The sequence below is a fragment of the Notechis scutatus genome, chromosome 1, assembly GCF_049901735.1.
Source record: "Notechis scutatus isolate UNSWTSFEM ecotype Mainland chromosome 1, rNotScu1.2, whole genome shotgun sequence".
Taxonomy (NCBI): domain Eukaryota; kingdom Metazoa; phylum Chordata; class Lepidosauria; order Squamata; family Elapidae; genus Notechis; species Notechis scutatus.
Genome location: NC_142009.1, coordinates 44,230,849 through 44,243,397, shown reverse-complemented (window position 1 = coordinate 44,243,397; position 12,549 = coordinate 44,230,849). Strand labels below are relative to the sequence as shown.

The 12,549-nt window shown below is 39.6% G+C and overlaps 1 protein-coding gene across 2 annotated transcripts in view; it reads left to right on the top strand.

Annotated features, from left to right (window-relative positions):
- Window positions 1-2,313: 2,313 nt before the first annotated feature.
- Window positions 2,314-12,549, top strand: part of RHOQ (ras homolog family member Q) — a 35,945-nt gene continuing 25,709 nt past the window's right edge. The window contains exons 1-2 of one of the 2 annotated variants that reach the window (XM_026683691.2): window positions 2,314-3,197; window positions 4,228-4,286. In XM_026683691.2, coding sequence (XP_026539476.1) covers window positions 3,038-3,197; window positions 4,228-4,286 — 219 coding nt within the window. In that variant the 5' untranslated portion in view covers window positions 2,314-3,037. The remainder of the gene's footprint in view (window positions 3,198-4,227; window positions 4,287-12,549) is intronic. The other variant, XM_026683699.2, reaches the window with a different exon arrangement.

Genomic DNA, 12,549 nt, shown 5'->3' with positions numbered 1-12,549 from the left:
GTTTGTTTTGCTTATTTGGTATGTCCTGTGTTTGTAAGGGTTTCCTTTTCTTATTTGTCTAGTTTTCTTAATTACTTAGGCTTTTGTCTATAGGGATTCTTTAATACCTTTTTATTTGATTCCTTTTCCTATGTAAGTTTATTTTATGGCTGACCTGATGTTCCCCTTGGGCTTTTCCTGTTTTTGTGACACTACTGTCTTCGTGAAGTTCCCTTTCCACAGTACATATGAATGGTACCTTCTGCATTTATTTTAGTCTATTTCAATTACTGTTTTGAATTATTTTCTGGGAGTTTGCTATCTAGGATTCTTCCATTAATAGCCTAGAATTGTCTGATGGGGCAATGTAAAATTAATATATTGTATTAGTTATGCTATATTTATTTTATTTATTTATTTATTTGATTTGCCAATTGTTTACAAGATAATAAGTATAAATGTATACATAGTTGTGAATACATGAAATGGGTACATATAAGAAAAATAAAAGAATAAGAGAAACAATAGGACAGGGACGGTAGGCACGTTGGTGCGCTTATGCACGCCCCCTACAGGCCTCTTAGGAAAGGGGTGAGGTCAATAGTAGACAGTCTAAGGTTAAAGTTTTTGGGGTTTGGGGAAGAAACTTATATAGGTAATCCTCTGTTAAGCCTGGATTCCCCAACGGGTGTTAAGGAAAACAAACTAAACAGAATGTGCAGCGAAGTCAAATAGGAAGACAGGTAAATGTGTGAGATAAGTTTTCTAGTTAACACGCAGTAAAAATACAGATACGCTTGTGCTATCAAAAATATAGTTTATTCCATTTAAGAATTATAGCATAGTCAAATGTAACGGTCCATTAGTCATATACCAATTTCAGTCAAGTCTTGTCGAGGATACTCTAATTGCAAAGTCCGTGTCGAATAGCCAGTGTCAGTACACATAATAAATCTGTCCAAAACTTATCTTCTCTCCGTTGAGAAATATCTTCAAAGTAATCCAACACTTCTTCTCCTCCCCGATCCAGCAAGAACGCAGTCTTCAATAAGCCAGCCAGTAAGAGCCAGAGAGTGCCTTGCTGCTTATATAGTACTTTTACAGCTGCACCCTTAATTACATTCCTTTAGCTTAAAGTCACATACACTTTATCTGACAAACCATGATTCATCATTTTATTATCTTTACCCAAAACAGTTAGGGTAAAACAATGTTATCCCTAACATCCTCAACTTACGACCACAATTGCACCAAAAATTTTTGTTGCTAAGTGAAATATTGCTTAAATGAATTTTGGTCCATTTTACGACCTTTTATGTCACAGTTGTTAAATGAATCACTGAAGCTGTTAAGTTAATAAGTGAATCTGGCTTCCCCATTAACTCTGCTTGGAAGGTCACCAAAGGTGATTGCATGATCTTGGGACACTTGCAACTATCATAACTATGAGTCAATTGCCAAGCATCCAAATTTTGATCACTGACTATGGGAATACTGTAAGCGTAAGTGTGAAAAGTGGTTGTCACTTTTTTCAGTGCCATTGTAACTTTGAACAGTCACTAAATTAACTATTGTTAAGTTGACAATCATCTGTAGTTTACTATACTATATAAATATATAAATTGATGTGTTCAGTTACTATTATCACCCTTGCCTGATGCCTTAGATGGTATCACTTTGGAAGAAAGCTGGGTTAGATTTTTTTCCCTTAGCCATAAATATTCCTCAGTGACCTACCTCACCAACTGATTTTATCACAGTGCTGTTATGAAAATAGATATGTTTGAGTTGGCATAAAATATGAAGCTAATACAGTATACAAAAATAGAACAACTTTGCTAACATCAATTCCATTGTGCTGATGTTGCTAGCTGAAGGATTTTAAATTGACACTGATAGATGTTTTCCCAATCGTACAGTTTATAACCCCAGCGTTCAATTTTTTTAAAAAGGGCTTCCAAATTTATATAAGTATACATGACTTCCCCTCCCTCAATAGGAAGAAAGAATTTTAGGAGCAGCTCGTCACTCTCAATCAAGAACGATTTCTAAAGCATTTTGCCAATAGCAAAGTGCAAAAAAAAATATATATTCTGTCGTGGGAACTGGGGGGAGGGAACCCTGAATCACATCCAATTGTTAGGATGCCTTGATCATTGACATCATCGCTCAAAGCAGGCGGGCACTTTGCAAGAGCCGTCGACGTTTCTCGGCGCTGCGGGCTCTTTGGAGAGGAGCCCTCAGCTCTTCTGTAGCTACAGGACAGTATTTGGCTTCGCTCCTCCTTTCTCCTCCCGAGCGAGGCGGAGGCGGCCTCGCTAATTCCCTGCTTTCTGCGCGCGTTGGAAAAGTGGTGCCTGAAGCCAAGGGAGGGGAGGGGAGGGGGAAGGGAGCAGAAAGAAAGTCAAGCGGGATCCCACTCCCCACCCTCGCTCTGGAAGGGAGTCTGGGCCTTCCTCTCTTCCTCCTCCCTTCGGAAAAGCGACAGAGGGAGGGAGGGAGGGAGGAGGAGGAGGGCTTACCCGGCACATGCGAAGCAGTTTGGATTCGAAGAGGAGGGGGAAGAGGAGGAGGAGCTGGACGAAAGTGGTGCCCGTCTCGGTGCGGGTTTTGCTGCTCTTAAGTTCCTCTTCCAAGCCTGCTGCTGTTGCTGCTGCTGTTGGTCTTATGAAAGCCTGTGTCATCGTGCCTAACTGGGGCGAGAGCAGGGGAGGAAATTCCCTGCCAGACAAATTTGGCACTAAAAGAGGAGGAGGAGGAGGACTTCGACCACGGCGAGGGACGGAAGAAATGCCACCTTCAGTGATTTGTGGCGCCTGCTGAAACGGGCGAGCCAGCCAAGCCTTGCTTGCCAGGCGCAGTCTAAGGCTGCCCAACTCCCGGAGTGGCTGAGCTGGAAATGCCACCGAAGGAGCGGCGCCTTTCCCGGCTCGGCGCGTGAACGCTTCCCGCCCCCCCCCCGGTCCTCCTCTTCTCTCCCCTACGCCACCCCCTCCCCGCCTTTTCCCTGCTCGGCTCTCCCTCTCTCTAAAATGACGATCGGCTCGGAAACCTCATCATGGCCAACGGGACGGGGGCGGCGGCCGCGGCGGCGACAGTCATGCTGAAGTGCGTGGTGATCGGCGACGGAGCGGTGGGCAAAACTTGCCTGCTCATGAGCTATGCCAACGACGCCTTCCCGGAGGAATACGTGCCCACAGTCTTTGACCATTACGCAGGTAACGGGGGGGGGGCGCGGATTGTGTCTTGTTTGCAAGTGCTGAGTAAGTGTCTCCCTATCACCTTTTCCCGAACGCCCCCCGCCTTCCACCGCCTCTCCCCGGCTGTCTCGGTCGCTCCCTCCCGCCCCTTAGCAGGAAAAAGCAGCAAAGCAGGAACTTCGGCAAAAACTTTGCTCTCCCCCTCCCGCGTCTTCCTCTCTCCCCCCCTTTCTCTTCTCGTTTCTTCCCGTCTGCCGCCCTTCAACGAAAACCCGAGTCAGCCTTCCCCGACTGGGAGTCTTCAGGATGTGTACCACTGTCAAACGAGTTTTGAGAAAAGCTGGGGGGGGGGGGAGGTGCAGCGAGTTAGGGAACGTCAATCTGGAATTTACAACGGCTTGGATTGTCTTTTGCTCCTGGGACAGTTTGTGGCAGCTCCTCAAAATGGCTTGTGTACAGCTTCCTCCACCTCCCTTGGAGGGCTTCCTTTCCCTGCATTACGGTTGGCGTGTTAGTTCTGGCAGGTGGGAAAGGGAAAAGTGACGGGATTTTTCAACTGTTCTCTGGTTTTTTTTTAATGAACCAGAAGTATCCCTCCTGCCCCCTCCCCGATGACAAAGCCTCTGGAAGAGAAAGCAAAGTGTTAAAAGTTGTTTTAGCAGAAAATATCCTTAGTCATACTAAGTGGGACCCTGCGAATCATGACAAAAAAGCTTTAGGAGAAATATTTCTTTTGAAGCACTTTAATTAGTTGCAGTAGTTTGATCTTGTTTGAGCACATGCCTGTTAATGGGGGTTGAGAAATATGCACTCAGGACATCTTTCCTGGTGATGCTGTGATATTGAACTAGTGTTAATGTAGTCTTTCATGTTATCAAAGAACTAGCAATGTACGTATATCTTTGTATTTTCAATGCCTGATTCCCCCCTTCTTCCACCAAATTGTGGTGAGTGATTGTAAATGATCCTTTGCTTGTCCTCTTCTAGAGAGAAGGGACTAAATGTGCCTGTCCCCCTTCCCCACTTCATTCTCTCTTTCTTTTTGCAGTCAGTGTGACAGTTGGGGGCAAGCAGTACCTTCTTGGGCTTTATGACACTGCTGGACAGGTAAGTACCTTTCTGATCTAGTAGAACCAGACAAGAGTTGTGTTGAAGGGGAAAAAAATAAGTCCAGCTTAGAGAGTGGACTTAAAAATAAATCCAGTTTAGAGTCTAAAGCTTTAGTTGTTTTTATGCTCACTTGCACATGCTGAATTATTCAAAGGTTCTGTTTGTTGAGAAGTCTCACTACAGCAGCTTCTACTAATCGCCTCATTTGCTGTCTTGCTTCAGAGCTTTCAGAATGAAGCTTCTTCCCCTCTTGTTTTCTCTGCACAGCTCTCATTAAAAGACATTACAAACAACTCTGTTAATGTGACTGTGCAACCCTGGCTTTACAGTGGGAAAAAAAAGGTAGCTTTTTGCACTGCCCGATGCCTGGGCTGACTTTTGAGTTGCCTGTTAGTTCTCATTGGTGAATGGGCAACCAGAACTGCTGCCTCTGATTGGTGAATAATGGCATCATCTAATTTGGTAGGAAGGCATCCTGTCTGTTTATTGCAGACCATTGCTTTTCTGTCTTGAAAGAAGTCCTTTGAACTGAAACATTTGCAAGGAATGACTGAATAATTTGAGAGCATAGGAGACTAGGAAGAATGTGTGTCTTCCCTCCTTGGGACACATCTACTCGGAGGCAAGGGAAGCAAAATAAGCGTATCCTAAACTATTGCCTGTGCATCCAGAGCTATGATTTGCCACTGATTCTTGCAGTTTGCATGTAATGCTATGGGCCCCTAAGTGATATCGCTTTGAGAATTAATATAGTATTTATTGTGCTAGAATGCTTTAAATAAAGACATTCACAGTCATGATACTACTAGGATCAAAAAAAAAGATTTAGCCAAAGTATATTTGGGAAATAGTGATGCAGTCCATGACTCACTTCCTTAATGACTGCATATCTGAGAAGCATCAAATGCAATTCATTAAAAAGAATTCTGCCTCATCATATACAAAGTCTGTCTTATTCTGCCTTCTCTAATCCGGGTGGATCTCTTAAAACCCCAACTTCCATAGTTCCCTAGGCAGCATAACTCTATGAATGTTGAGGCTCCAGTGCTTTAGAAAACTCTGGCTCTGAAAGGGCTAAAACTAACTTACTTTTTTGTCTCACAGTAGCCAGTCAATAGCATGATTAAAGCACTTAGTCCCCTTCTACCCGTATTTCCCATAGATTGATACTAAAAGGCAAGATGCTTCTGGTTTAATGTCCAGTAAACATTGAGAAGCTTATTCCTTTTAAAAACCATTTAAGTCAGGGCCCTCCTCTGTTCCTGAAGTGGAGGCTTGTTTATTTATTTAGAATATTTAGGTGGCCACCCAATTCACTGACTGAGCTTATGACAATAAAACCCCAGTAAAAAAAAAAAAACCCAATAAATCCCCACCCTCTTGGTGACAGCAATCAGACAATCCGCTTGATGGGTTCCATATCACTTAGGGCCCATTGGCAGAACCATGTCTCCTATGCTGTGCGCAAATGCATTCATTGCATTTTCTGTAAATAGTTTGAGAATGTTTGAATACACAGAATTAGGCCTGTAATCTGAACTTTTGTACTTCAAAGATTTATGTGAAAATCTAAAACATGTAACAATTTATGGTTTGAGTAATAAGATTTTATTTGTAAAGTCACAGAGAATCAAGGTATGACATATGTAGAACTGGTTATTTGGCTAGTAGCTCCATATTAATATGTCAATTCAATCTGTTATTAAAAGTTATTTAGCACATGTTGCAATCATACTATCAACCTTTCTCTAGAGCCATTGACTCCAAAGGCTTTGTTTTAACAGCTAAAGCATTAATAAAATGTCTAAAAAAAAAATACCAGGGCCCTTGATAAAATTTCAAGGACCCAGACTTTAATTAGAATTAGTAAATTCTATAATTAGACTTATATCAAGCCTTTCAAATTCCCTCCTTTTTTACAAGAAAGGCAGCAGAGTCTTCGTAATCCACATAAAACATCCCAAATGCCAATTAGAGGTTTGCAGTGCTAGATTTGTGTTTGTTTTTGGTGCTCTTAGAGGCCTAGCGGCTCAAGAAAGCAATGCAAAATAGTGGAATATTCATCTGAAATGCTTGTAGCTGCAATAGCTATTGATTTAGGATTCCATATAGGGTTCAAGTAGTTGGCATAATTGGTGGCAGTCATAAAAAGCAATAAAGATTCCTATAGTGTAGCATTTTAAAAATGAAGGCTTTAGTTGTGATAGATTTCAGCAGGTGGGAACAACTGGCTCATCTTCTTTGGGTTCAGAAATAAACAGGTTTAGGTCTGGTTAATACTTTAATGGGAGAATCCCAAAGAACCCTAAGCCTATAGGCACACTGGAAATAAAAACAAAAAAACCCCCAAGGTCCTGGAAGAAAATAATTGTATTTGTGCCAAGAAAATTTCATCTATATATCCATATAGAGACAAGGAGTTAAACTTGACTAGAAGGCATCTCTATTTTCCTTTGTTACTATAGCATGTAATGAGGAAATTTAATGCTATAATAACTCTCATAATCTTAAAGTTGCTGCAAGTTTCGTTTTGTTGCAGTGACTAACATGTTAATTGATGTTTCAGAAATTATACATGAAATGTGATAAATGTCTCCAGAGGGCTGAAAAAATAAACCTACCTGGGTGATAGTTTATTCTAAATTTAACTTTTAAAATCTAAACTGAAATAGTCCTACAAAATAGTTATTTGGTGGATAACTAAATGTCATTTGGTTGAGACATTTCAGAGTTGGGAGACTGCTACAGAAGACACCTGTTCCTGAGGAACGATAGCCTTGATTCTAGAAGTTGATTAGGCACATATATGTTAAGAGGCTTTCCTTCTCACATGGTAGCCCAAAGCTCCAAAGGGTTTTGAAAATCACAGTTGCTGCTATCCAGAGCATTACTAACAGTTATTAATAATGATCTTATTCAGTGTTATTTCATAAGCACATTTGAAAGGGATTTTTTTGGTCAGTGTTTGAGTATATAATATTTGGAGAGTGAAATAATATAGGTGGGTTTTCCTCTTCAACATCATGCCCTCTTGATGTATTGAGACAATTCTCAGGCAGCATTGCCAATAGCCATGTAGTAGCATAGTACCTATATTTCTCAGAGTATAAGACGCTCTGAACTATAAGACGAACCTAGCTTTTGGGGAGGAAAAGAAGAAGAAAAAATCTGCTTCTGCCTCCAAGCAATTTGTCTCCTTCCAGCAAACATCCTGGTCAGCTTCAGCACAGCCTGATTTAGCATAAGTAGTTGATTGTTGGTTGGATCTGCCTCATGGAATACCGATGATCTGCTGTTCCAATCTGCAGGAATCACCACCACCTATCACTGCCTCCGCACACCCCATTTTTCAGCCTCCGCATGCCCCGTTTATGGCCTCCGCACACTGAAAATGGGATGCGCAGAGGCTGAAAATAGGGCATACGGAGGCAGCGATAGGGCGATGGTGATCCCTGCAGACTGGAACAGCTGATCATCAGTATTCTGGGAGGCTGATCCAACCGCCGATCAGCTGCTCGTGCTAAATCAGGCTGTGCTGAAGCTGACCAGGCTGTTTGCTGTTTGCTGCAAGGAGGCAAATTGCTGGGAGACAGAGGCTGAAGGATGGGGGCAACGGGTGGGCGGGGCTTCAGCAACATTCTCTATAAGACAGACATTTCCACCTGCTTTTTTTTGGGGGGGGGGGGTGGAGTGCATCTTATACACCGAAAAATACGGTATAATAGTACTTATCTTTGCAATCCAAGTCTTTGAATTCTGAAGCAGTTACAGCAGACCTGTACAATAAACCAGACGGATTAATTCTACATTACAAATGGGAACAGAGAAAATATTGCTTGTAAATTGCACCCCCACTCAACCCAGGCTGGAAAGTTGAACTAGAAAATTATGAAACATTTCACCACTAAGCTAGGGCTGATTTCAAAATGTTATGCTTTATTAACACATGACAAATGTAAAAGAAATAAGCTGAATGTTTTTATAGTTGAAAGTTTTACATATGTATATTATATATATTATACTATATAGCATATCCTAAGGATCTAGGAGTTGCATATATAATAACAGAGCATTTGTCAGGAACAATTCTGCTGCTAAGAAAAATACATTGTAAGTTGGCTGCCTTGCAAAAGAAAGAAAATTTAAATCATTAAAGTCAAACAAGATGATCTGTAAAATCACAAGTCAGTCTTTTGATGACCAAGACTTCCTGTGCAGTTCTAGACGACAGCTCAGAAGCGCCCAGCCACTGATTTGTCATAAGGTTTTTTTGACTTGAGGCCAGATGACATTTTCATAGCCTGATCGACATCTCTTACTAACTGCTTGTTTACATGACAAAACTAGGGATTTTTTCAGTATCAACTCATGTAGTGGGAAAATGGAAATATTTGCACTTAATTGCATACCTCAGAAAAGTAGTTGTTTTAGAGCAGGGGTCGTCAACCTTTTGGACCTCGGGGACCACCAAACTCATAATTTTAAATCCCATAGACCACAGACCTTGGGAACATCCCAAAAAAAGTCTGCAGGAAAATTCCCCGCCCTGTTTTCCTACTGATTTATTCTTTATTTGGGATCACAGGATACTGTCTCCAACTCTGTTCTATGGGGGAGAGAGAGAGAGAGAGAGACTTTTGGCTTCATGCAAGGAAAGCAGCAGAAGCAGCAGAAATGTTTCTTTCTCACCCACAAACTCTTTCAGAAATGAGTCTTTGTAAGACTTGTCGTATCGGCGCAGCTTCTTGGAGCCAGATGCCTTGCAGGGTCCCAAAGACTCATTTCTGGCAGAGTATGGGGGAGAGAAAAAAAGACTTGCTGCTTTCCTTGTGTGCAGCCAAAAGCAGAAGAAGAAAGAAGCAGAAAGAAGCAGCCCAGTGGCCAGGCCAGGCACATGGGGCAAGTAGGACAAGTTCCCCCCTCTGCCCTTTCCCCCCTCCCCTCACTACCTCGTGTTGTTTGCAGTGCAAGCGACACAACCCTTGTGTTCCTGTGGGCCGTGTGGGTGGCGCAGCCTTGAGTTCCCACGCAGCCTGGATTAATTGCTTTGGGGGTTGCATTTCTCTGTGGACCACCAAAATTTTCTCGTGGATCACCAGTGGTCCCCGCCCACTGGTTGGCAACCACTGTTTTAGAGTATCATATCAAACTTCATTAGACCTTCTGCTAAAGCTACTTTGTGACATATATGATGCCAGACTTCTCAGCCTGATGACCATTAGAGGCCATAGACTACATATGAGGAAGGCTGTAAGCAGGATTCCTAACATGTTGAATATGCTGTTTGTCTTACTGTAAGACATTCAAGGCAGGAAACTTGTTAATGCTTAAGGTAGATATTAAGGACATATGGCCTTTCAGTAATAAATATTTCTTTGCATGAGTGTGCATAATAAATGGGAATCAAAACAGTTTCTGAGGAAGATGCATATATCAAAGTGTGCCATAATGTAATTTTATTTAATTTCGCTTAGCGTAGTTTAAGGTACTGCAAATGTTTTACAGCTACAATCCCAGTATCTCTCACTATTAGCCATACTGACATGGGATGTTGGAAATTGTAATTTAGTAATCTCTGGATGGCCACAGATTGCTTTCATCAATGCTTTAAGCTGAAATGAGTATCTGGCCTTATCTGTGGTAAGTGAAACTCATTATCTGATATTTAAATTAGGAATCAGTAGTAAATATGCTCTTCCTAAATTTTCAGATAAAAACAATGCTTTCAAAAGAGTAAATTCCCCCTCTCCCTTCAAATCTTTAGTGTATAAACAATTCACAGTGTTGATGTTTTCTGCCCTGCTGTTCATGTATTGTTTTTCCCAAGAATGTCTGTTTCTTATCTCATCAGATATCATGAATTTCATGGTGAAGTAATGTTTTAATTGTTTATGGTTGTACGGTGATCCCTGATCCCTGATGTCAACACGACCAATTGAGACTGAAGATGTATTTCCTGGACTGCTCACATGGAAAGCTTAACCAGTGAGGGGTCATATAATGAGCCCCATCTGGTTATTGAGAGCAAACAAAATTTATTCAGAGCACCTCTTCTTGAATAGGTGTAGACTTTCAGTTTTTTGTGTGGTAATGTCTCTAGAACAATGCTTTCTATTCTCTTTTTGATGCTGAGAAATATTTTTGTAGTTTTCCATTATTTTCTTTTTACCGTCTGACAATGAAATGTGACAATTATGTATGTTCTTTGGAATGGTCTGTCCTTCCAACCTCATTTGTAGAAGTTCTCTTTGTTATGTCTTTTGATAGTTTTCCAGTTTCCCTCAGCTGTTGATACCTTTGTCCGATGAATGGAAGATACTGTTTCAGTTGCTTAAAAATTGTAATTCAACAGATTAATGTCTTGAGTTATGTTTGCTTTTGATTATATATATTGATTCAATAGGGCTGCCCTTTCTTTCCCATGATATTGGATCCCATATATTTCTTTAGAGGAATCCATAATTGCTTAAGAGTGGATTTAGGGAAGGTGCTGAAGAAGAGAGGTGAGATCTATTCTACTGTCAGATGATGCTCCCACCTGCGGATAAACTCTGCAAATAAAATTCTTCCAGTGCTTTTTTAAGAACACAAAATAGGTGATGGGTGACTTAGCAGGTACTAAATTGTAATGTTCATTAAATTTATTAAATGTTTTATATTAAAATAATAGTTTGTGTGTGTGAATACACTCATATACAGATGCACATCCAAAAACAATAGCAAACTATTGATTCTAAAATGCCCCAAATATAAGTTTTTTTTAAACAAATTTTATTAATTTTCAAAGACAATACACAAACAAACAAAACATAAAACATAAAAACATAAGACATCTTTTCTGAAAACTGCTTATTGGGTTTTAACAAAACAAATAAAACATCTTATTTGAGTACAGCATAGTTCCAGGTTATCACATTTCCATACAGACACAATTTCATATGCATATTCATCTTATGTATTCAACTTCATATCTTATTACTCTTTTTCCAACTTCTCACTATTTCTCCCTTTACTTAATTTTCTTTTATAGTTATCTCATTTTCTTCTTATTCAATTGTATTTCTTTTACCTAAATTTCTATATCTTTTTATTCATTATACTTATACTTTCGTCTGTCTTGTTTACAATTTCATATGTTCTTTTCCAACATTCTTCCATAATTTTATTAATTTTCAATAAATAAACATAGACAAACAAAACACAAAACATAAAAACATAAAACTTCCTTTTGGAAAGCGGCTTAGCCCCGGGTTACATCTTTTTGTACAGACATAAATCAAATTCATGCTCACCTTATATACCATTTCATATGTTATTTAACATTCTATAATTTCTATATGTCTTCTCCCGTCTTTTCACTCTCTTAATTCTATTTTATTTCATCTCAATTTAAATCATTTTACTTGTATCTTTTGTCCGTTCTTTTTAATTATCTATTTATCTTTTCTCTTTAACACAAAAATTTATCCTGTAATCACTGGTTGAAGTGTGACGCCTTTCTATCTTTCCCCTAAATTTAACACTTAAAATAATATATAATTCCCATTCTGATTCTGCTTAGTACACTCTACGTACTACATTTTAAAATAAGAAAATAATAAGTTTATAATATAGTTCCATAGCAAATTAAACTCTATCATTAAGTCTTAGACATTTTACACATTCCCTTTAATATTTTATTAACTCATATAATATTCCAATTTTCTAACTCTATTTCAAATACAAATACTACAATACAATCTTATGTACTTTTGCAGAACCTCTTTTTTAATTATATTTTACCCTTTGTCTCTAAAAAAAACCTGTTTTTTGACATCTTGTTTCAAGCCTTTATAACTTCTCTTCCCCCTTTCCCTTCCTTTCTTGTCGAATCTAGCCTTTTTACCCCCCATCTCTTAATCTCCACCCACTTAGTCTCCCTCTCTGTTGTATTCCTCTTTCTGTTGCTTTCTGACATTGTATTGATTTTTCACCTTATTTTCCCTTTCTTGGTTGTTTTTTTAAATCTTGAATTCTCCATTCTTTTCCCTCTTTCCCTTTTCTTCCTCAACTAAAATTGTTTGTTCATTAAAGATGGCTTCTTCTTCTTCATCCCAGCCTTCTTGTTGTAATTCCTGGTAGGTAGAAATTGCCATTTCTAAGAAGTGAAAACAGATCCAGAAGAGCCCTTGCCTTCTTGTTCCTTTTCTTTTAGCTTTTTGAATTCCATTTTCAATTCTTCAACAGATAATGCCATTGTGAGATATATATTTTTTAAACA